The sequence below is a fragment of the Carassius auratus genome, unplaced genomic scaffold (assembly GCF_003368295.1).
Source record: "Carassius auratus strain Wakin unplaced genomic scaffold, ASM336829v1 scaf_tig00016529, whole genome shotgun sequence".
Taxonomy (NCBI): Eukaryota; Metazoa; Chordata; class Actinopteri; order Cypriniformes; family Cyprinidae; genus Carassius; species Carassius auratus.
Genome location: NW_020524686.1, coordinates 39,211 through 65,663, shown reverse-complemented (window position 1 = coordinate 65,663; position 26,453 = coordinate 39,211). Strand labels below are relative to the sequence as shown.

The following is a 26,453-nucleotide window of genomic DNA, read 5'->3' as shown; positions in this document are numbered from 1 at the left end:
CTCTTTCTCCTCCAGGAAGTTGTTGTAGATTTTCTTTTATCTCCTGGTCATAGTCACTCCACTCGGCTACTATACGCACAGCAGCCTGCAGCTTGGGCTCTTTTGTCTGTGGGTTATTGCACTAAGACAGACAAATACAAAGTGTCATTTACTGACAAAAAAACAAAAAACAAACATAAAATAGAACAGTGTGTGAGAACAATGGACTTACCAGATCTATAGTCTTGGCTTTCTGTTTAGATGCATCATCACACCAGGTCTCACACCAAAGCCATTCCTGAGGAAGTGACTTTATTGGCACCTGGTGGATCATGTTGTTGGGAAGATCCTGAGAGGGGGGATAAAAACATCATCAATGAAGCACCCAAATGCCAAGCCCAGTGTTGAAGCCGTTTCTGTAAAGGAAAGAACATCCCACCTGGTCCAGGTTGGACAGGCTGTTGGGGTCCTGACTCAGACCCTGGTACTGGCCTCTCAGTCGGTCTCCAGCTGCGATCTTCCTGAACTTCTTCAGATCGACCACATATAGAGCACTGATGAGCACACAAAATCAAATCAAGTCACCTTATCTATAAAGAGCTTTATATAGATTGTTTAAAAGCAGCTTCACAGTAAAAAAAATAATTTCAGTTACGAAACAAATTCAATTTCAGCTGTAAAACAGCTCTACAGTAGACAAATCATTTGATGCACTGGAAAATCTTATGAAATGAAAACATTATCATCATTTTCAATTAGGTAGATCAAAATGCCAGACAACAATTTCAGCAAACCATTCTTACCTGATGTGGTATTTACGTCCAGCCAAATGACTGGCCCAGTAGCCAGACTTCCAGAAACGGTATCCGTCCATCTCTCTTCGGCTCTCACAGAAAGGCGTGTAACCGTACGGTGCTCCCTCCAGATCAAAGTCCCGCAGCTCTTTCAGGTCTGTGCGAACTATCTGCAGGTAAAAGCACAGCAACATTTGTCAATCCCAGACTGGGTGTCTTTGTATTTACAGACCAATTGTTGGAAATGAGATCAGGACATGATATGGTCAAAAGAAAACCTGCAGAAGAAACTAAATATTTAAATATTAGAATTTTTTATTTAGTGTAGTTATTGTTTCGATTTAAACTCCAGCTGTATTTTTCTTTACCCAGAGGTGGCAGCAGTGTATCATCATCAGTGTAATGTGCATGCATGATTGCATAACAAACACCCCATATTACAACAACCGCTATGCAATCCCAGTAACCGACCAGTTTGTACACAGACTTTCAAAAATAAATCTCATAAGAGCAGACTTGTGCTTAATGCTTACTAGAGGCAGGATTTCATGCCACACAACTGCACTGCTATGTTTCTGTACCTGATCCGCATCTACGAAGAGGAACTTGTCCACAGCCAGGGGAAAGAGCACATCGAGGAACAGGATCTTATATCCCCAGATGATCCTTTGCTTTTCTGTCTGCTGGTGAAGCCAGCGTGGCCATTTATACTGCACCAACTCATACTGGAAACCATACTTCTCTGCCATATACGGAATAAACTCCTACAAAAGATAGACAAAAATACATAATATATATACACACACACTACCATAGTAAAGTGACAGTATAATGTTACAAAAGATTTCTATTTAAAATAAATGCTGTTTTTTCTTTTCATTCAAAGGTTTGTGAAAAACATGCATCAAGGTTTCCACAAAAATATCAAGTAGCACAACCGTTTACAACATTAATACAATTATAAGGAATTATTCTTGCAGCAAATCAGCATATTAGAATGATTTCTGAAGGATCGTGCGACACTGGCATAATGGTTACTGAAAACTCTTAATTTAAATAATATAAATATAGAAATAAATATATTTTATTGAAAAAAAAAAAATAATAAAAAAAAATGCATATAGAAAATAATATATTTTGTAATTAGGCTGCATTTATTTGTCAAATACAGTATAAACAGTAATAATATGAACAATTTTTAAACCAAAAAAAAATTAATGTTTGTTATTTAATATATTTAAATATCATTTAATTATTTGATGGCAAAGCCGAATTTTTGACTATAAATATAATATATATGACATAAGGGTCTGGCAGCAGTGCCATCATGTTAAATCTTGTATCCAGTACCTTAAAAGTCGGAGACAGGTAGTTTTTGAGGAACCAGAACTTGACGGGTGTCTTGGTGTGTTTGAGCACAGACATCATCATTATCCTGCAGAGACAGAAAGAGGCCAAAGCTCAAAACAGAGTGCCTGCAGTGGCAGGCCGCAGAAGAGTTATGCGAGTGACCTTCTAAACTGAGCTGCATTACACAACCAATAACATTGCAGCTAATGAGACAGGAAGTCACAAAGATCAGCATTTAAAAACAGGCCTAATCAGAACTATAGGAAGGGAAATGGATGAAAATGTCATGAAAAGTCATGATGTGACCCAAGTTAAGACGGTCACATTAAATTTATTGCATTTCCTTAATATGTGAAATTAAAAGATGCAAAGTATGTGTGCTATTTTTCCGTATTTCATAATATACACACAAGAGGACTGTATTACATGTCAAAACTGTAGCAACTTCTGCTGCACAAGAACAATATTAAAGTCATATGTCATGATTCATTTAAGGGCTCTGTGCTAACATTTATTTTCTGTACAAACAACGACAGTCCTGACGGATTATGCTGGCCAGTAGTTCAGGAATATTAAAATATAATAATCAAGCTTTAATAAATATGACATTAATAACTATTTGCATATAGTATATTTTCATGTATGATCTGTTAAGCATTATGTTTTTATGTAAATGATCAAAATTGTTTTACTGGATATTGTACTGGATGAAAGCAGGGAGATTTTATTTTGACGTAATTATATATCACTTGCAATGCTGGATCTGTAAAATCGAACTCAAAGCAGCTGTTTACCTGAGGAACCTCTCGTACAGGTGGCCAGACGCCACAGAAAAAATGTTAATGACATCATCTTTCTCCTGTTTGGGTTCTTCTGGCTTTGAACCACCAGTAAATCCTCTGAAAGAGAAAGAAAGAACCATTATAGACAAACACTGTAAGAGAGCGCTACAGTAGAACTCAACAGGCAACACTTTGTACCTGGTGAGAGATGTCCAGAATCCAGAGTCGTTCTCATGGGTTCCATCAATAAGAAGCTCCTCATTCATCATATCAGGCTTTTTCTGCACCTGCAAACATGATATAGGGCAATGGAATATATGCATGAAATCCCATCAGCACTAATGTCGAGCACATGTGATTGCAACATTCGGGGATCCACATGCGGTTAAATTCTGATCAAGGACTTGCTCACAGAGTCCTGGTTCTGTGAGACATGGGGGACAGGAGGGGTAGAGAATTAATTAGTAAATAAACTGGAGTTATTAGCCATTTTGGAATCGCAAAATAAAGCATGGTTTAAATGCAATGTAATAACATAAGTAAATGTTAACAATCTGCTTCCTTACTAACGTGAATGAATCAATGATATGCAAATTACCTACTTAAAAGGTTGGTGTCCCATCTACAATACTGTTCAAAAGTCTGGAGTCTTCTTTTTCAAAGAAATTAATACTTTTATTCAGCAAGTATTCATTCTATAATCAAAAACATTTCTATTTTAAATAAAGGCTTTTGTTTTGAACTTTCAATTCCTCAAAGAATAATAAAAAATAAAAAAGTATCATGGTTTCCACAAGTCTCAACATTAACAATAATAAGAAATGTTTTAGAAGTACCAAATCAGCATAAAATTACTTCAGAAGGATCATGAAACACTGAATACTCGCTACTGATCAGATTTGCTATTACCGTATTTTCCGGACTATAAGTCACACTTTTTTAATAGTTTGGCTGGTCCTGCGACTTACGGTCATGTGCGCCTTATTTATGAAAATTAATTTGACATGAACAGAGAAATGAACCAAGAGAAATGAACTAAGAGAAAACATTACCGTCTATAGCCCTCATATGTTTTTTTCTTCATTATGACGTATTTTTGGACTGATGCGACTTATAGTCTGAAAAATACGGTACATTTTATTTTATTTTATTATATAAAAATAGAAAACAGTTGTCTTAAATTGTAATAATATTTCTCAATATTACCATTATGATTAAATAAATTCAGCCTTGGTGAGCATATGAAAAAGCGGTAAAATTAATTTACGGTGCCTTTATTACAGTGTAACTGTACACTTAAGGCCTGGGAAGTATTAATTAACAACATGTACTTACTATTGCATTACGGTTTGGATTACCCTTAGGGTTAGGATTGATTTAGGGTTGGTAACTTGTAACTATATATTTATCTAATCTAATCATAACATCACCAAATAAGATCTCAGATGTTTAACTAGGAAGCTTAAAGTATTTTCTGTATTGTTTTCTGTATTAGCGTCATTCCAAATTACTCACTAATAAAATTATTTGTTCTATGGACAAACAAATTTGAATCAAATGCAAACTACAGTTTCACAACCAGTAAGAAATATTAGGGACATTAAATGTATTTTTCAATGTACTAGACACTGGCAGGTGAAATTATTTGTGATGTGAAGTGAACGCAACTGCCGTCTTTTAAGAAGGAAACAAGGATCCAAATCCTGAGACAAGCACTGCTGCATAAACAAGCACATTCCCTCTAGCACATGCTGTACACTTAAAGCCACAACATATCAAAAATTCATATATAAAAACACACACTCATCCTCAGCCCCACAGGAAACAGCAGACTTCACATTGGACACACGCCCACACAACGACTGACATGTGACAGCTTGTCAGATATTAAGAGTACACACTGGAAATGTAAAGACACTTTCTCGCTCTCCATCTCTCCAGCTGCGCAGAAAAGGAACGACTATCTTGCCTGCTCTTGTCTACAGCCGCCTGAGCATTTGTCATTTGTGACATTTATCTCCGCCAATACCCTCAAACTAGAGACTAAGACCTTGCATGTGCCCTCACCCCGACACCAGATCAAACACCTATTACTTACTTTGACTTTAATGATCTTGCTCTTGAAGGTGTTGAGGACGACGATTAAATCATCAGCTTCGGCTGGAGAGTCTGTGCCATCGTGACTGCGACAGGGGAATTAAAACAGTGAAGCGACCAATCAAGTGAAGAGACAGAAGGACATTAAGAGAGACAGGCGTCTGACACGCCATAATAGGGTACCTGTAGATTTTGTAGATATCATCCGACCTGCCTTTCCGCAGTCTGAGAATCCAAGCTCCAGGGTTTGCTTTCAGCTGGAAATAACCCTATTAAAGACCAAAGAGCAATCTCAGTGAGCAATAGTGACCTCTAAGAAAACCAGCAGTTATTTCCCAGATGAATCTGTGATGTCCACTCACCAGGTTGGCCATGACGATGGTGTCGACTATGACTGGGTCCGAGGCAGTGCCCAGGGTGAACTGTAGCCCACGGGGCGGCTGACCTGTTGTTACGTCAAAACAATGACCCTCCAGTAATAAATATTCCAACTCGTACTCAGCGGCCACGACACTGTCAATCTGCAAATTAGACGATATGACTTGAATACTAATGAACACAATAATAAATATGCTTAATTAAATGTGTAATATAACACAAATAAAATGCATCTGGTGAAAAATTATAATAATACTTACAAAAACAACAATAAAATGTCTGTAATTTAATACTAACAAAAACAACAATAAAATGTCTGTAATTTAATAACTATGCTTTAATGAACTCATGTAAAGTACTGATTGCCTGAAATAAATAATAATAATAATAATGATAATAATAATAATAATAATAATGTTTTTATAAGATTTTATAAACATTTTAAATAATAAAGTATAATGTATAAATAAATTATTACATATATTTCTGACTATTATGATTTTATATTTCAGGCTTGAAAAGATACCGTATTTTCCGGACTATAAGTCACACTTTTTTTTCATAGTTTAGTTGGTCCTGCGACTTATAGTCAGGTGCGACTTATTTATCAAAATTAACTTGACATGACCCAAGAGAAATGAATTAAGAGAGTGAACCAAGAGAAAACATTACCGTCCATAGCCACGAGAGGGCGCTCTATGCTGCTCAGTGCTCCTGTAGTCTACACTTAAAACATATAGCGCCCTCTCGCGGCTGTAGACGGTAATGTTTTCTCTTGGTTCTAAATGAATGCGACTTACAGTCCAGTGTGACTTATATATTATATGTTATTTTCCTCATCAATGATGTATTTTTGGACTGATGCGACTTATACTCAGGTGTGACTTATAGTCGGAAAATACGGTAAATGGATAATTATGATAACCTAAGAAAAACAACCAACTCTTTACCTTATTTGACCTAGACTTCATGAGTCAGTGAGAGTGATGAGAAATCCTACCTCTTCAAGGTAGATGTTATCCAGATCATAGCGCGTGTGGACAGACTCAATCATCCAGCTCTCGGGGGTGTTTAGGTTGAGAGTAAACAATGGCGACTGTGGCATATCCAAGAACTTAGCCATCGGACCAGAAGCAAAGCTGCTATCCGCCATAAACGAAATCTCTGGCTCCAAAACATACCGATAAAAACTGAGAAAAAAATAATAAAAAAATTAATTAATTATATACACACACAAGACATTTAAAAATATAATCTAACAATAATGTAGCACTTCAGAGAAAATTATATCTTGCCATGGCCCATGCTATTGTAGCCGGTAAAAACTTCAAGCAAGCAGTGAAATGTGGAGGTGACTCTGTAATAGAGCATGTGCTGACAGTGTCTCTCCTCTAACCTTTTCAGTGGGAGGTCAGAGAGCTTGGACTGGCAGTTCATGAACACTCGCAGGTTGACGTTGACCAGCTGCTTCAACACCTGAGTGGGCACATAGAGAAACAGGAAGTGACATGAGTCAAGGTACAAACAATTAATGAACCTGCTCTCGACGACAGCTGGTCTCAGAAACAAAGGCAACAAATGCAGACCGACTGCTGACTGAGTGTACCGGTGAAATGTCACCGAGAGAGACCAAATGTCCTGTGATGACTAATGCAGGACATGATTCTGGATCAACATCCTTTGTTAAACATTCTTGATAAATAATAATGTCTCTAACATCATCAAGGGGTCAAGGTTTGGCTGGTTAGCATGATCCAGTCCAGCACTTGCTGATAGACTCTGTACCCATCTGGTTTACACATGTCCTGCTCATGTGAAGGTGGGCTGAAGTTCTCACCAGGAGGAGGGGTGCCAGTTTCTGAGCATCTCTGGTCACTGGATCCACAACTGCTACCACATCGAAGTACACTTCCTCTTCCTTTGGTCTGACTTTTACAGCGCTGTGAAGAGAAATGGAGAGGGAGTTGACAACTGAATTCTGAGGATTTAGATATGTCCAGGTATGAGAAGATGTAGTATGACGTACCTGTATCTGTCTTCTGCAAAAGTGTGCTCGATCCTTGCCTCACCTTTGGGTTGGGAGGACAGCAGTGCGTCCACTTTCATCACCAGATCACTAGCTCTAAATCACAATGCATACAAAAAAGACAAACTGAGGCCAAAGTCCAAAATCTACTCGACACAAAGACATGAATGCGAAAGTTCACTTTCACATCATATTCGGAAATCTCAACAATATTCAGTTTGAAAAGAATCTTGCTAAGAATCTTGTTCATTTGTGTTCATCTCTGTAGACGTATTCATAGCTAGATGATTAGAGAATTAGCAATAGTTTTATTGGCACAGACAATTGAACACAACCTTTTCACCCCACTGAGTAGTGGTACAAATAATTTATCCAATTCAATTAATATTACGGCACTTGAATAACATTAATGGTAAAATTATGGTTAATTCTAAACTAGATTTTTCACTCTGTCACACACATTTAAAAGTTGCAGATATCCTGCAAAACATGGTTAATCTACATATGTGTGTACAAATTGAACATACACCAAAGGACATTAAAAAAAAAAAATCTAATAAAATAAAGACAATTAAATTAAATAAATAAATAAATAAATATGTGGGTTGTTTTTATGTACAGAAATATAATATTTTTAAATTATATTTAAATAAATTATAGCTTATTACTTTAATTTATCTAAATATTAATATATAATTTATTGAGATTCATTGCCACATTGTGTACATTTAGATTACATTCATTCATTCAATTAATAAAAGTAACAAAATGAAACTGTCACTTGAAATCAGACATTGGAAATTGGCAAAAAAAAAAAAAAAACTCACACAGTCGAGTGAAACAAAGAATTAAAGTATTTGTTGTTGGTTTATTTATTTTATCTTTTATTTATTTATTTTATTCTTATTTACAATATATTAATTATATAATATTATAATTATATAATATATATATAATATATTTATTTTAATATTTATAAATATACATTTATAATTAAGTTGTATATTTTTGTATTTTGTCACTTATTGAGATATTTACATATTTAATAGAAACAGATTTGAACCTGTGTCGCCCACATAAGCACCATAGCTAATCAAATACAGATGTTCTAACCAAAGCTTAGTAAAAGGCAAAGTTTGCTCAAACTCTCTCACAGAGGCCATGTTCCAGATTCAAGCTCTGATAAAGACAACGACTGCCTCCTCTATTACAGACTACACTTCAATAATCAGCCCTCTAAAAGTTTACTGAGAGGATAATGAACATGGTGTCACTGTCTCAGTCAGTCTGCTCTTCCACCAAGTACACATAAAACGGCATGTTTATTACATCTCTACTTCATTAAGAGGAAGTAATTACTACTGAGAGTACATATGATGGTAATGTGTAATGCATTGCAATTCTTCCACAGCTCTGTCAGAAGGACGTTCTGTACTCAGTGGTTTAGAGCTCTACTATTGGTTATGCAAGCAAACAGCTTGTGTTATATATATTTGAACATCTGCATCAACCAACAAAAGCGTCTGTTATCTGTTGCACAGGATTGGTCTAGCATACCTGTCCTCTACCATGCCTAACTGTTGAATTTTGCCCTTAATACGCTCCCCTGATGTCTTCAGGATAATGCTTTCCAGGAGCAGGAAATCATCCTGGTTAAAGACCTCCCCTTCTTCCAATGGACCAATGATCTGCGGAGAAAAAGAATAGAATGAGAAGAGCCTTCACGGCATCAGAAGTATTGCTATACAAATGTCTTACTTACTCTTCCATTACTGATCACAGCTCTCTGGCCCTTCTGCAGTTTGAGGACATCCCGACAGTAAGCAGAGTGAGCCAACAGGAAGTTCACATTAGGGGACTCGTATGCACTTTTAAACAGAGGAACATCCATGCCCTGTAGTGCAGAAAAATGTAGAAGGATCTGGTTAAATTGCTTCTATATTGAATTCTGCAGTTTAAAAGTGACATTCGCAGCAGCAATAACCCTGAGCAAATAATCCATCACAACTGTAAATGAATTACATGAGAGCTTATTTTACCCCGACAGCGAACTCTGCAATGTCTCTCCCTCCGTAAAGAGCCTGTGCTGTCTCTTCTTTAGCCATCTTGGTGATGAAGTTTTTGGCGTTGTTGGCGGTTTGGGTCTGCATGGCTGCCCATATGGCTCGAGCGATTAGGTTCTTCTCATTAGACGGGTTCTCACTGGGATTATTGATCACTCCTAATCGTACATTATTACTGGTTTTCTAAAGTAAAAAAAAAAAAAAGACAAAATTATGATTAGTTTAGACGTGTTTTTCCACTCTATCACACACATTAAAGCGGTTATACAAATTTAACAGTTGTTATAGACAACCTTATAAACAGAATGCTAGATTTAATGTTAGAAATATCCATTTTTTATATAAAATTAAATGGATACAGGTATATTTAATTTAAATAAAGGCAAAATAAAACAAAATATAAATATTAGTAAATTATAAATGTTGCATTTGTAACGATATAAAACATGTTTAAGGACTATTACCAAAACGGATTATTAAAAAAAAAAAAAAAGTTTAAAATAAACATTGCAAATAACCTAATAAAAGTGTCAAAAGCACATAACAAAATTACTAACACTAGAATTCATGTGAAATAATAAATACTATACCAGTATACAAATAATACTGAAATAACACTGGAAATATCCAGCAAAGAATACCAGTGCCTGGGTCTATGAATTCATGTCCAAAAATAATATTTGCCAAATGCCAAGACAAAGAAAAACAAATAATCCAAAGAATGTGCACATAACACAACATAACATAACATAGGATCAAAGCTATGTTTGCTATGTATATATATATATATATATATATATTTTTTTTTTTTTTTAATTACAGTAATTTGTACAAATACAGATATACAAATACTGAAGTGCAATTTAATGTCACATCGTGTGAATACATATTTCGATTAGATTGAGAAATAAGGGTAGTAACAATATAAACTATATATAGAAACTGGCTCAGTGACATTGTCCTACCATGTGACGTATAGCATCGTACAGCAGCTGTCGTCCCGAGGGCTGGTCAAAGTCACCGACTACCCAGAAAGTCACTGGACGGATGATGCCATCATCTGCAAGTCAGAGAAGGACAGAGACATGGGCTAAAGGAAGTTACACACGGAAGAGACATGCGGTTTCCTCATGCAATCTAAAAAGGTGAGTGAAAATGATGGGAGGAACTGGCAGCATTCTGGCTTGTCTTGGGTTTTAACAGTTAAAAAGGCGAGATGTATCTCAAGTAGCACACCAAGTGGCACATAAAGACAGACAGGCAATTTCAACCTAGATATAAACCTGTAAACGTCTGTAAAAGAAAGATATTACAGGGGGCCACGGGATAGAAAGAGATTCTCTTTCATCCATCAAACACTGACAGTTCTGACAGATGACAAATGCACAGCTTTGCTTAAATCAATATCAAGCTTCAGAAAACTTCTTCACTTAGTGGAAAGAAAACAACAACAACAACAACAACAACAATCATAAGAAACTAAACTTAAAACTTGCAGAAACACTTGAAAAGGAATATTCTGGGACAACTTTAACTATCAATATCATCAGTGGCATACTGTCAATGACCACAGAAAATAATTTAGAGTTGTTGCTCGGTATATTGTAAACAACAAAACCTTATTCAAAGGAATGCACTTGGTTTATAATGGAAGTCTAGCAATCCAGAGCATTTAAGAATATGAGGCTTATATTTTTGTTCAAGCGCTAACATCAGACGTAGCTGTAAATATGTCCTTTTGAGGTTCGAAATTTCAGATTTTGAATTATTGATGTAATTTCACGTCTATATGTTGTGTCACACTTCCATCGTGCTATCCTTGTATACATACCAGGCACGGCTCATCTATATGGGCAGGTTGGGCAGAGCCCCACCAAAATATTAATCTACAACATATACCTCTATATAAACTGAAACAATAATACGTTTTAAATGTGTACAGCATTCTTCAACAAATATTTTTCAGATTTTCGATTAGTTGGCATGTCTGTTTTTTCTACTTGGAGTAGTGGATCAAAGTAACATAGTATAAATCCTTTAGTTTAAATGTGCTCTCATGAATAGCCTTTATACGGTTATATTAGGTTTGTTTTATTATTCTTCTAAAAATAGACATATGATCGTCTTTCCTCACCCGAATTGCTCCACAACTTGTAACATTCTAAAACATTTGGAAGTGATAAATGCTATAGTATTTATAATACAGCATTTTATGCTGTTCTCCAAGCCTGTCAATCAACATTAGCGTGCAACCCACAGGATAACGCAAGGACATCTCTGCCAACATTTTGTACGCATGTGTTCAGAGATTAGAATATAAAGTTTACAAAATGTTTTTTCATATGCTACGACCCAGAATCTACCCCACCTAAATTTACGGTCAGGAGCTACTGATACATACATACCAATACTAACAGAGATCCAGAGCATCTTAACCTTTTTCATGTTTGTACTTTCTAAACAGTGTGATAGTAAAATAGACATGAAAAGTCCATTGCACACTCCGAAATTTTCGTCCAAAATTTTTACACGTTGAAAAATAAATACACCCTAACGTTGTGTCAATCATGTTTAAACACTGCCTCCGAAACTTTCCGTCATAAAAAATTTCGGATCAGGTTAGATTTTCTGTGTTTTTTTTTCGCATCCATAGCATGTATTTTGATAGGAAAGTATGGTGAATACGAAAAAACGCACAAAAAATGTTGGGCTCTTAACACTGCACATTGACCTGCTAGGCTTCCATTAGAAGTGTATTCCTGTAAATGCATTCCCATTTGTGCACACAAACTGAGAGACAGAGTCAAAATGATTTACTGTGGTAATCGACAGCATGCCACAGATGTGGTACACAGACATTACGTTTTAAATTACCCAGAATATTCCTTCAAGCAACAGATCGGCTTGTGTTAATGATGGCAATGTAGGAATTTTCTGACTATATTTGCACTCGGCCACTGTATGTTTAGATGAGATCTATGGGAAGTGGGCTGTCGGTTAAGTGAGTATAACAGCTCAATGCAATTACCAGAAGCATCCCTGGTTGACATCCCTGAAAACAGCATTCAAGAAAAACACAAATGAAGGCAGACAGATATATTTAATGGTACACAGTTTTTGAGGTCTAAACCAGGTGTACACTGTAATTTGTTCTGTTCTCCATGAGTGTTGCCTGTCAGATTATATCATGAGATTTGCTTAAAAAGACAAAACAGACTGTATGACATTAAATGTCTTTCATGTCAGAATGAGTGACAAAACTGATATAAGTCACCAATCCATGTCAGTCGTCTTCATTTGCATTTTACTGTTCATTCTCCAAAGCGAACTGAAGGACCTTGCCGGATTTACTAAGAGCTTGGAGTAACGCAAACCGTCTTTTGCCGTTAAAAAAAACAATGGGCTCACGCTAATTTGGACTGACTACTTCTGAAATTTGGTCTGTTTTGCCAAAAACTGCAATGTGCACCTGGTAAATAATGTAAAATGGACAGAACAACCAAAATTACATATTTAATAAAGGTCCCATAGAGTAACTCTCCATGGTACATGTTTATGTAGGCCAGAGATCAGAAGAAGGTTGGAAGAATTGAGTTTCTCAAGGAGATCAATAGCAGCAATCACCTCACCTTTCTTTGTCATGTAATTCATGCTGTTGGCCACCGCTGCGTTCTTGTCTTTGGTGTCCAGAAAGAGGAAACGTGCATATTCATCAATAAAATGATTGTCTGGAAAAGAAAATACTTGTTTTTTTTTTGGAGGTTAGTTGATGCCAAACACTTGGCGAAGAAAGTGAAAATAAGCTTGTGCTTTCTTCTCTGTTAGAGGTACATTCACATTCATAATTGAATCCAAATAAAGTCATTTGAAATGCAGCGGTTTCTGATCATCAAGTGCTAGTTGAATTCAGACTGAAATTAGACTTTCTCAGCTTCCTGAAAAACTGCAAATATGCTATTCAAAAGCTATTAAAATTCAGTTTCAAATTCCTTGCAAAAACAAAGCAGTTTATGAATATCATTGGCGCAGTCTCATTTGTACGTTTTTGTAAATAAATAGGCTATCAAGAACAAACAAGACATTGAGCACAGAATGCACAATGAGGAAGATGTCCATTCCCGAGAGCCTACATGTTGTAGATCTCAAACTAGCTGGTTTACAGGAAGAAAAGCTACTTATGATTCAAAAGAAAAGAACCGGAGAGCAGCAAAACACTGAAGCAACACAATTGTGCTATGAACCCATCAGACAAGAACTCACTGGTGGCAGAAAGGTCCAGATAATTCCTGCTGGTGCTCAGGATTCTGGAATTGATTCGTGGGACCACATTGGGCTGATTCATGATAAAATCCACCACATCATGGTCACTGTTCAGTTCACCCTGAAAAGATCATGGGAAGCATTTTAAAAGAAGACTCTGACAATAAATAACCCTAAACTATAGTTCAGATAAATTCAAAAAAGTGTGTGTGTGAGAGTTTATTTATTTTTTATATACACACACCTGCATTATCCCTGCAATATGAATATGGATTCATCTAAAGACACATCTTTTCGCCATAACCTGAACAATTAATACTAGCACTTACCTATTCTATTTAATATTTATATATATATATATATATATATATATATATATATATATATTAGGGGTGTAACGATACGCGTATTCGTATTGAACCGTTCGGTACGACGCTTTCGGTTCGGTAAGCGGTACGCATTATGTATACCGAACGGTTCGTTGGAGTAATTAATTATATTTGAAAAAAAAAAAAAAAGAGAGAGAGAAAGAAATATAATGATATGCGTTCAACAAGGTAGCCCAATAACCCAAACAACGTAACAGGCAACGCCCCTGACACTCCCGAAGAAGAAAAAAACACCATCTTATATGTTTATGTTAGGCTACTCAGCAGGCGCTCGCTCACTCAGTACACGCTGAAGGCTCGTTGCAAAATAGCCAATGCGTTTAACAGACTAGAAATGAGAAGATCCCCCAATAACCAACAGGTCTGGTGTTTGGGTGCACTTTGGATTCCCTTTAAGCTATAATGGTGATGGCAAGAGAGTGGTGGATAAAAAAATAACGGTATGTCGCATCTGCAACATGACAGGGTACACCAGCGGGATTACAAAAAAAAAAAAAAAAAAAAAAAACCAGCGGGAATATCTGGGATATATGCGTCAGTACTATCTGGGAAAAGACGAAAAAAAGGAGAAACATGCACGCAGCAAACTATCCCTGCAGCATTTAGACACTATAGCTTACAGGGAATCCAACCCAAACACCAGACCTGTTGGTTATTTTAGGATCTTATATTTCTGGTCTGTTAAATGCATTAGACATTTTGCAACGAGCCTTCAGCGCGTGCTGAGTGAGCGAGCGCCTTAGGGGCCGTTCACATATCGTGCCTAAAAACGCATGGAAAACGCTAAGCGCGTCTTTCTCCTCCTTTCCAAAGCGCTCGGGCAGAAGCGCTCATGAGGCGTCTGTCTTTGCTAAGCAACAATGACGTGCTCTCTCCATGAGACGCGGAAATTTCAGCGAAGGATAAATGGATTTGCAGCTCTAAAAATCGCTTGCAGTAGCTCTGCTACTGAATTTATTTCAAAATTGCAATCCATATACAACTATGATCAGCTGTTCCTTCATCTTGGCTGAGCTCTCAACCTTGTTACGGGAAAGGATGAAGCTGATTGGTTGGTTCTTGTCACATGACCCGCGGTGCGCTTGCGGCATTCTGAAAAGTTGAGATGTTTTTACATTTTGCTGTATCTAAAACGTATCGAACCGAACCGAGACATCAGTGTATCGTATCGAACCGAACCGTGAATTTTGTGAACCGTTACACCCCTAATATATATATATATATATATATATATATATATATATATATATATATATATATATATATATATATATATATATATATATATGCACTTGTATATTGTTGCTCTCTCGTTGGTCTGACAGCTTCTACTTTGTAAGTCACTTTGGATAAAAGCGCCTTCTAATTGACTAAATGTAAATGGATTCATGTAATGTATGATACTTTCCTTTTATGTATTTATGCATTTTATTTTTTGCAGAATCTTAACTGGCAGTAAATACTTAAATAATATATAATTAAAATAAAAAGTGAATCATGCAAGACTACAGAGTGCATGGCACCTTAACTACTCTGTAAACGAGTTCTGAATCTTTATAAAACTAGATTGCTTCCATTATAACTGTTATGGAAACAGAGAAATATAGCCAACTGATGATGGTTTTTAGCTTTTATTTTTGGTTAGGGGGTGCAATGATATGATGTGCAACTTTTGTTTCAGTGACAGACATGCAATTCTCACCAGGTAGACGGTGCGCTGAAAAAAACTTGTGGTTTCCAGGATCTTGTGCATGACGACTGTCTCAAGTTCATCTGGGTCTAACTGCTCACGTTGCAAAGGCATTCCATTATACAACACCACAGGCAGTGGGCCAACACCAGTCTGCTCATAATATGCCTTTCCCTCCTGCGGAGACACAAAACATGTATGACCTCAATAAGTGTTACGGTTACTGGGAGACCCAACGATCTATCAGCACAGGAACCACCTCTGGATTACAGTAACATCCTTTATCTCTAGAGTTGACCCAATCCTTATCCACTACATTCTGTCTCTTTTGGCACAAATATGACATCTGAAATGGGGGTACTGCTGAAATATTCAAAGCACACACACATTAGAAAAACAAATCGCTCACTTTTCTGTTGTTGTCGTAGGCAGAGTCGGGTCCTAGGATGCTGCTGATCTCTACATAGGGATATCTCTTCTCCAACACACCCACCACATGCTCCACCTTCAGTTTGCCTCCACTGGGAACGCGGTTCAACATCTGAAAGACACGAGATGATCACGACACATCCCTGAACAGACATTCAACTCCCCTCTTCATTAAAAACTAAATGTATTTTATTTTAAAGTCTATTAGGCAAACCTATATGCCAGTGTGGCAGTAAATAATAAACTAAAGTATTACAGAAGTAACAACTGTGTAAATTTGTAAATCACATAAAAATATAGCCTATATAATAGTATATAAACTCATATCTGTCCACCAGTAAGTTGATGTTGTATAAAGCACTGATTATGTTGTTGACTTACAGATATGATGGCATCGAAGGCCATCTGGCTGTCAACGTCATCAGCAATGTAGTTGAAAGCTCGAAGTAGAGCCACACCTGCATCTTGCATCCCATCCACCTCATCAGAATCATTCACCACAAACACTAGTCCAATCCTGCAGACAGACAGAAACATAGAAATCACCAGAGACACAATAACTCCAATAAAACAGGTTACAGAGTTGACAAACCACTTCCAAGTCTATAATTACAGAATATATATATAGAGACAATGTTTATGGGTTTAAATGCCTTTATTATATATTGAGAGACACTGAAAAAGGTTAAATGAAGGGGGTGAGAATGGTACAAGATGATGGCCAGATTTGAACAAGCTTTCAAATCTTAATGTTGGGTCTATTTTCAGACTGACCTGAGTGGGATGTTGTTGCTGTAAAACATCTCAGCCACGCTGATCAGCTCCGCCGTGTTCTCAAGAGTCGGATCCAGAATCATCACCTGTCAGAACGAAACACATACTGAAATGATTTGCAGAATTTAGCTCTGTGTAGGGATGGGCGATATATCGCATGCGATTGTCACACGCATCTCGTCAGTAAAGCCGGTTCCCTGATTAGCGGTAAATCGCTATCACTTGCTTTTAAATGGAGCGGCATTTAATAGACAGTGCCGTAGATCACTGACATGCTACAAGTCTAAAAAGTAATAATTTATTTATAAAAATGTAGCTAAAATAATAATATAGTATTTCATACTTATCTGTATTGCTACGCAATTTCGCGTTCATTATCGCAGAGGAATCGCCTTCAATAATGAACGCGATATTGCGTAGCTTGTCATTGAGTGTCAGTGTGGGGGTTTACACTATAAATAAGACGGTTTCCGTCAGACATTAACAATTTCACAGAGCACCTGGGATACTTACCAGATTATGAAAGTTTTTCCGGATCTGTCGAATGACTCCAGGAAAGGTGGGCCGCAGCAGCTCCTGCACATTAGAGGGCCAGGAGGCATATCTGCCGTCTGTCTCCAGGTTGTTAATCCACTGGAGAAAGAGAAAAAAAGGGTTTATTCTCTATTGTCAATGCCAGAATACAGCTTTAACAAAAAAACAACAACACCAGCATGTGGCTCACATTAACAGCAGGGCTGCGGATGTCCACTCCGTAGTCAGAGTCTGAGGGCTGGACGTGGAGTTTGAGGATGTCGTGGATGTAGGGTGTGTCTATGTGCAGACTACGCAGACCTTCCATGACCCTTGCCTCATTCCTCAACATGTCAAAAACACTGGAAAAAAAACACGCAATATATAGGGTTGCAGCATTACATTAACAAATACATCACACTTTATTAAGATACACATTACTTATATTACTGCAAGACATATAAATAACACAATATTCAAAGGTTTATGGTCCGGAAGTGTTTTTTTTTTTTTTTTTTCTTCAATTAAAGCTTTTAATCAGCAAAGGAGGCAATAAAATTGATCAAAAGTAACAGTAAAGGCACTTTTAAATTCAGTTCACCGTTTCAAATAAAGTGTTCTTTTGAACCTTGCTGAACAAAGAATCCTGAAAAAAAGTCAGCTTTTAAAAAAACAAAAACAAAAGACACTCACATATAAAAAATGTATTTCAAATAGAATTAATATTTCACAATATTACTGTTTTCCTGTATTTCTGAGCAATTAAAAGCACCCTTGGGACTTGAGACTTCTTTCAAAAAAATACAAAAAAAGAAAATTGATGTGCTAAACATGTGAACAGTAGTGTATAATAAAGATAAATATGAAATACTATATTATTATTTTAGCTACATTTTTATAAATAAATTATTAATTCTTAGACTTTTTCTAAATAGAAATAATTTTTTAATATACAATATGTAATACCTGAAAATATCCTGCACATCCAGGTCAATATGGAATCCATTTATAAACAGAGCCGATTCCCCTGGCTGGAGACCTAACGTCCCTTTAAAATACTAGAGAAGAAATAAGACATTAGGTATGACATATTCACATTTAGCTTTAATATAACCACCCAAGCCCTGTGGGTTGCTAATACCCGGATGAACATATGTTTCAAACAGTGTTCCTGTAGCTCAATTGGTAGAGCATTGCAAGGTTGGGGGTTCAATTCCCCGGGAACACGTGATTGGTAAAAATTGATAGCCTGAATGCTTAGGATAAAAGCGTCTGCTAAATGCATAAATTTAATTTAATTTAAAACAAAAGTTGAAAGAGATGCTCAATATGATCTATAATTCAAACAGACTCTTTTGAGCCTTAGGCCATTTACACTCTATATATCCATGCTTTTATCCGTGGCATTCATGTTTGTTATTAGCTAAAGGCACATACATTAGAGCTCGTTAGAGAACCTATAAGAGGCTCCATTCATCAAGTTTCCCAGCATGCAATTACAGTGAGGAATGAGGAGCAGTTCCGTTACACGTCCTCATTACAAGAGGCAAGAAGCAGTTTTAATCACAGAAAGGAAATGACCGAAACAATGAATGAAGCCACGTATAAACTGCAATTCCTTCATTCATTACCTTTTCAGCGACAAAACAAAAGTGTTTACACACGTTCCAATACAGAGGAACGTGAAGAAAACAAGCAGAGGGGTGTAGAGGAACGATTCTCCATTTCATTAAAAAAACAACACACTTTATAACTAACGTTCATTTTTTTTCATTTTAGAGAATCATTTTAAGACTTGAATTATGAGAATTATGAGGCAAAAAACAAAGACTTTATGGACCCTTACTTGAGTCTATTATCGCAGCAGTGCAGCAAAAAACATAGGGAATAAGAATACCTGCTGACGCTACAGCTTTGAGAAAAGGACTCTGGAAAAAAAGGACAATGGTAGCCCTTACCTTTTGATTTTCCTCAATCTCTTTCCGGATCTCTGAATTAACCACTGTTCTTGTTATGGACCTGAGAGGGGAAAGAGAAATGTGAGTGGTTATACTGAAAATGATTCATTAGTTCATCATGGTGATTCATTATAATGCATAGGCTACTATAATCAGCACAAAAATGTCTGTGCTGACTGGTTTAACCAAAGCTGTTTAACTAGATAGAGAAGAGATTGCGTTCACTGATGTCATGCAAGTCTACATTCAGATATAAAAAAATAATAATAATTTAAAAAAAAAAAATTCCTCTCTCTCTCTCTCTCTCTCTCTCTCTCTCTCTCTCAAGAGTCGATGAGTCAGAGCTGCAGTTAATTGCTTTGGGTGATACAGGACTGTGTATTATACTCCATGATGTCAAGAATCACTTTAACAAAATTCCATTTTAGTGTGGGCGGCACATTTTAAACACATTAGCTGTGGCTGCGCTGTCTGAGCCAAATAAAGCATATCATTTTCAGCATAACTGCTGACGGCTCATTTTTTCCCCCTTAAAGTGTTAATTAAACCTTAGAAGACAGTAAAAACATCCAACTCGGAATAAACTTTTTGATGATTTGGGCAGTCTGTTGCCAGGTTTTTTTTTTACAGAACAGTATATAGCAAATGCAGGAAATCACAAAGTCTCACATCATTTAAAAATAAATAAATACATCCCAACAGACTAGTAGGGTTAACTATTTAAATACTTAACTAGAGAACTACAAATTAAGTTAATTACTAATTTTAGAATAATTAAATAATGCATTATTTTTGAATTTGTTTTAAACATTGCCTTAAAAGGACACATCAAAAACTGTAAAAGCTGCTAACTTGTTGCTCTGCATCCCTTAATGCACAGCTCTTTTTTGACATCGGCTTCATTTCATCCATTGCTACAGTTATCACTGTCAATCATAGCAATGATTCATGGGACAATTTAGCGAAATCACTCACAACATTTTTTTTTTTTTTTTTTTACACCTGAAACAGTATACGTGGATGTTTGGCCCTCTTAGACGGACAAAACTTTTCTTCAAACTATGAATAAAGCATGTAGAGAAACCGAGCAAAGTGCGCTTCCCTTATAGTGCAATTGACCAAGCTTACTAACGCGTATACTGATATAATCAATAACTAACTACACAATGAATATCTTATTTACACCATGAATGCTTTCTTTTTATCTCGTAATAACAGGAACATATGTGACTGTGTAGAACTCCGTAAACTTGCGAAAACAAAAATGAGTTCAGAGCGGATTCTGACTAACCTAAAATAAACACCTCTGATTGGCAACTGCTTTCAAAAGAGATCCCTGTGATTGGCTACAATACTCAATGCTGCAAAAACACGTTGTAAATAGTAACTTATTGTTTTGAAATTTGAAACTAGAGCGCGCACACAAAAACACACGAGAGAGTTTGAATGCCGTTGATTTCGAGCGGGTACAGAATTGGTTTGGTACTGTGAAAAAACAGCCACACACGCAATCATAAAAAAATTAAATAATAATTATCATCGAATCTACACAAATTGTGACCTATTTTGATCTCAAAAAGGTGAATTTTCACCAAAAGGTGAGGAGTTTGCATCTATGATAAACAAGTTATGCCACACCTGGTTAGGAAACAGTGTTTCCAGCATCAGTTGCTGATCAATCAAATCAATTTACAGCCTTAGTTAAAAGTGAAATACTGTGCAAAGCATTGAAATCTCAGCCAATCAGAACATACTCAATGTTCAAGATACAGCTAGGTGGAGTAGGATTTCAGACCAATGATATTTCAAAATAAGAAAACTAACAATTTTGCTTGCTTTTCCATGTCTGGTTAGGACTCAGTGTTTATAATGAACAGGTGGTTATTTACCTGGCTTTTGTGGGGAAGTTCTGGCTCAAATCCCTCATGACATTGAGAGCGTCCACAGAGGGAGCTGCCAGGATACGGGCGGCAGTCTGAAAGCTGAGGTCTTTAGGAGAAGGATAAAGAACATGTTATTCAAACTTGTATTTCTGTCTAATCTTATTTGAAAAAGCCATGACCTGTATTTGACAAGCCAATGTCTCAGATTCTACATATAATGAATTTGATGTGCCAAAGCACTTTCCAGTAATGCTGGGAATAGTGCATTTAACTCTGTGTGTGTTGGCTCAAAGGTTTTGCTAAATGTGGCTAGTCTCTGATGAGTTTACCTTGATAGAGCAGTAATGAGCTCTGGGCTAGAGGGAGCTGTGTGTGACAACTGCACAAGGCCAGCAGAACCACAGCTAATTAACAATGTGAAAATGTTCCATTTGCATACCGTCTGAATGATTATTGAGTTACCCAACTGCTCCTTTAGTCACAGGTTAAATAATAATTGAGTTTGAAAGGCCTTGAAGTAGTGACATTAAAAAAGTGTGCCAAAATATGTTTAAACAATGGTACAAGAGGCTCCGCTACCTTAACCATGGTAAAAACACTGTAGCACGCATATCTTGTATCATTCTGCATCAAAATAACATTCACAAACACTCGCCTTGCATCTGCCAGACTTTAAGTGGGGCCATCTCATTGGTGCTCTCAATCAAATGCTTCCGGAGTTCCTTCAGCTGTTCCTTAAGTTCAGGATAATTGGTCCTGACAAATACAACATGTGCTATTAAGACACACTGTTATGTCATTTCAAACATAGGGATGCATTTTAGTCAATGGGGAACAATCTTTAATGTGTATAGAGTTTTAAATTACTTGAGTTTGCCAAACAGAAAGCCCTGGACTTCATCCACAGGATCGTTTTCACCTATTACAGTGGCATTCACATCAGCTCCAGCTGTGAAAAGTGGAGAAAAGATAAATGAGTTTGCTAATAAGACAATATTCTGCATTTAAAACTTTCTTTCAAATCCACAATACGAAGACTTTTGGCTGCTATCGTACCTTGAACTTGTGTGTCATCCTTGGCTTTGTACTCTTGGTTTTTGATGGCCAGTTCCACTCCATATCCAGACAGGAGCACTTTACCCTTGCTGGGGTTCTGCATGGGTGACAGAAAATATGGAAGGCTTACTCATCTTAAATGAATTAAACCCCTTTAAATGTATTTAATGTATTTATTTAAACCCCTTTATCATTAAAATACTAAGAGTTTTAATTCTCACAGATATAAAGTGACGTAAAACGTAAGTGATCAGGCCCTTGTTGGCTTTGGCCAGCATCAGCTGATGGAATCTGGAGAATTCTGTGGTGCCCAGCTCAGCATAAAGAATCACAATGGGTGCATCAGGATTGGCTGAGGGGAATTTGTGATCACCTTTGAACAGGTGTGGCTTGGGCCTAAAAAAAAAAAAAAAATGTTACACACACATAAATACATATATGTTTATATATATATACATATATATATATATAATATTATATTAAAAAAGTTTTGGTTGTGTTTAGGTTAGTTGACGCTGAACAATGTCAATACATTCATTTAAAAGTATTTATATATATGAAAGTGTAGGTTTTAGGTGTTTTAGTGTACTTTTTACCCTCAATATTTAAATAGCCCAGACATGAGACAAATTAATTTATAAAAGTAAAAATCTTTTACGTAGTCTCTAATTAAACCATGAAAACTTCAAGCACAATAAATATAATACAATTTAAAAAAGCCTTTTTATGTAGATGTTCGTCTAACTGTTAGACATGAAAAATTCTAAATATAGTTATAAGGGGATATGGGACCATTGAGGATATGTAAATATATTACAAAAATAGTGGGTAATGTTAGATGGGGGGGGGGTCACAGCAGGTCTTGCTGTTACTCACCGTTCTAAGGCGTTATCCAGCATGACTTTAAGTCTTTCTGTATCACAAGATGTCTGTCCATGTACATTGAAGAACGCTTTACAGCCAGGTGGAGGAGGCTCATTAGATGCAATCTACATAAACAAACAGTCCAACAAACGGTGTCAAATATGTTTTCTTCAGAATCAATATGAGTTTACATTAAACACCTGTTTAGAGTCCTTACTCACCTGCTGGAAGGAATGGACGGTGGCTGAGTAGGCCCTCAAAGATAGGGCGAACTTCAGCAGGTTTAGCTGCACTGGGCTCAGCAGCGCACTGGCTCTCTTCAGGATCAGATCATAGTAAGCCCGATCCGTGTCTGAAATATGGACAGCAATTCGGTAATCGGATTGGCCAACAGCATGTCAAGAGCATCGACACCATGATGGTACTTTCGGAAATATTTTTATTAACCGCAAGTAACTTGGCATTAATTTGTTTGCATAGCATACTGCAGCATATAATTATAAAAAATTTTAATACATGACATTTAGCACATCAGCCCTGTTGCACAATGCATCATTTGAATACAAGATTTCAAAGAGTCACAGCGTCATGAAAAAATAGACAAACAGGTTGACAAGCCTCAGCATGTCTTACAAATGAAAGTAAGAGACAGGATTCATAGCAAATATTACCATCATGATCCTTTTCAATATTTTGAGTGGCTTCCACAAAGTCCCAGAACTTGTCTTGACTCTCTTCAGCAAGGTACTCACTGTAAAATATAAAGGCATCTTTTATTATTAGTAAACTGTAGCATAAAACAATTAACTATGTTGTCACCATTGTGTGTTCAAGCTAACCTGGCCTCTAGCAGAAGAGGTGTTGAGGGCCATTTAGTGGTCAGTGTTGTTGTGACAGCTTTCGAGTCCCCACTGACAGAGTGGACAGAGTGGACAGAGCACAGAGCCAGCAGTGCAGCACACAACATCCACATTTTCCCACAAAAGCCTGAGAAAATGAAAGCGATTCGCCTGTTTGAGGAGGGGACTAAATGGTCATGCTACACCACTAATGTTCCAAATGCGTAAGCGGTTGAACCATAGCTATGCATAGATTAAACGATTCAAAAAGAAAGTGAAACAAACGTTCAAACTGTGCACTTGTAACTACGTTGAACACATCAAATTAGAAAAAAAAAACTGACATAAAATTCTTGCAAAGACTAATCACAAAACGCGTAAATATATACCACATAGGTAAACAGACAAAGCCTCCATATGTTTGTGCATTGTTTGTATTTCACTTCATTTGACAGCGCGACCTGACTCTCAGCCAATCAGAGCACTCAACGTGGACATAGTGATTAGCCTCATCCAATCAACGTTCTTATCGAGCAGGAGTTCCGGGCTCTTGTTAACTTCCTGCATTAACAACTTCTTTCAAAGCATATTTTACGCGGATTAATGAAATAATTATGCCATCTAACTGGCACACTGGTCAAATGTAAACGCATTAAGGAAAACAAAATAGCATAAATATAATCATAATTCAAAGGATTGCAATTCGATTATGTGAGGGTTATGTGAATGTAATGCGACGGAATTCACATATTCTTGGAACATAACCAGAAAATAATCTAAAAAGAAGAATTCAACGTTTAAATGAGCTCACTTATCTATGGAGCGCAATGGTAGTCCTTATAACTGTGCAAGGATGACTAATCACATACATTTGCTTCGACCCAATTGCAAAATCCATTAAGCGGCGTATTCACACACACTATCATTGCAATAAAAGCAATGCGACAGAATAATGCTAAGAATAAAGTGAGCAATCATACCAGCACCGGCTTCTGGATCTGCTTCGTGAGTTGCCATGTTTGGACGGTATGAGCGAGCGGTCCGTCCCACGGTTCATGTGTAGGATCTGCTCTTTGTGCCTTTCCAGAAATATGGCTTTAAGTACACGCAAAATCATATACAATATTATAAGTACCACAGTAGCTGCAGTATGAATGACATATATACGATATTGGTTAAGAAATATCAATAATTTGATTAAAGACAACAATATAATGCAATGTTTTTACTGGCCATATGTTAGACAGCTAATTAGTCATAAGAGCCATTTTGGCTCAAGAAGAGCGCACAAGAGCCTTTGACTCAGATTTTAAAGGGTTAGAATGGAAACTGGATTTGTACGGATAATGCGTGAAAATAATGACAAAAGATGTGATTGCAAGATCTTTCCGTTTTATATTTTTATTGCGCTACTGTGTACGATGCCTGTTTTATTCCAGTGTCTATTTTTTTTTTTTTTTTTTAAACAGCCAGGCTACTTTAGTGTAATATTGTATTATACAGACAGAAATACATTTCTGTATAAGCCATATGGTATTTATTGTCTTTGGGTAGATATGAATACTCAAACAGTAGCACAGCATCTTTAAATTGTATACAAATATAAAAATCTAAAATAATAAATATATTAAAAAAAGTATATATATATATATATATATATATATATATATACTTTTTTTAGCCTATGCTTTTATTTTGAATTTTACTGTATTTATTAACTGTTTCTACTTAAACGGACAGTAAAGTTACACTGTTCATTTTAAACTGAAAAGAACCCCAATTGAATTGATGTCATTAATAGACAGTTCATTCCATCATATTACTAAACCAGGATCTGTCTCATTAGCTTAAACAGCCTACACCTAAATGACAAGCAGTGTCCTAACTCACTGTCCCATGGGACTACGAGTCTAAAAATAGGGGTTGAATGAATTGGTTCTACTATAACTGTCCCCTTTAATTTCCCATGGGCTTAGTGACCATGACACATTTAAACCAGTACAATAAAGAGAAGGAACAATTCAAACAATGCTTAATATTTAATGGATTTTGAAACTTCATTTAAAAAAGAAAAGGTTTTATGTTTTCAATACACACAGTTGCAACCTTTTTCAAATTGACATGTCTGCTAATATACACAAGTCACTCGTTATATGAATATTTGATTCTCAATCATCTTGTGAGAAGAAATAACCGTTTTGGCTTTAATGTGATTTCCTTTAATGTGATATTTATAAAGTATTTTAAGATACCCTGACTACCTTGCATTACAGATTATGCTTTCAGGCTGTTAGCAAAAAAAAAAAAAAACGTATTTTCAGTTGGGAAG

The 26,453-nt window shown here is 36.5% G+C and overlaps 1 protein-coding gene across 1 annotated transcript; it reads right to left on the bottom strand.

Moving 5' to 3' along the window:
• LOC113075247 (UDP-glucose:glycoprotein glucosyltransferase 1-like) lies at nucleotides 1–25,234 on the bottom strand (the record flags this gene model as incomplete). The annotated part of the gene is given in 41 exon segments (XM_026247912.1): nucleotides 1–36; nucleotides 38–121; nucleotides 212–328; nucleotides 419–533; nucleotides 783–943; nucleotides 1,355–1,537; nucleotides 2,124–2,208; nucleotides 2,918–3,022; nucleotides 3,104–3,192; nucleotides 5,004–5,088; nucleotides 5,186–5,271; nucleotides 5,365–5,523; nucleotides 6,381–6,570; nucleotides 6,777–6,856; nucleotides 7,218–7,320; nucleotides 7,407–7,502; nucleotides 8,964–9,094; nucleotides 9,169–9,300; nucleotides 9,446–9,652; nucleotides 10,435–10,529; nucleotides 12,498–12,521; nucleotides 13,099–13,197; nucleotides 13,730–13,850; nucleotides 15,821–15,985; nucleotides 16,218–16,349; nucleotides 16,619–16,754; nucleotides 17,012–17,097; nucleotides 17,525–17,644; nucleotides 17,736–17,886; nucleotides 18,491–18,582; nucleotides 19,483–19,543; nucleotides 21,372–21,471; nucleotides 22,021–22,121; nucleotides 22,233–22,314; nucleotides 22,422–22,518; nucleotides 22,643–22,817; nucleotides 23,298–23,410; nucleotides 23,507–23,637; nucleotides 23,957–24,036; nucleotides 24,125–24,272; nucleotides 25,105–25,234. Coding segments are annotated over 41 exon segments (4,590 nt in total), but the record flags the coding sequence as incomplete, so codon positions are not given.
• Nucleotides 25,235–26,453: the final 1,219 nt, after the last annotated feature.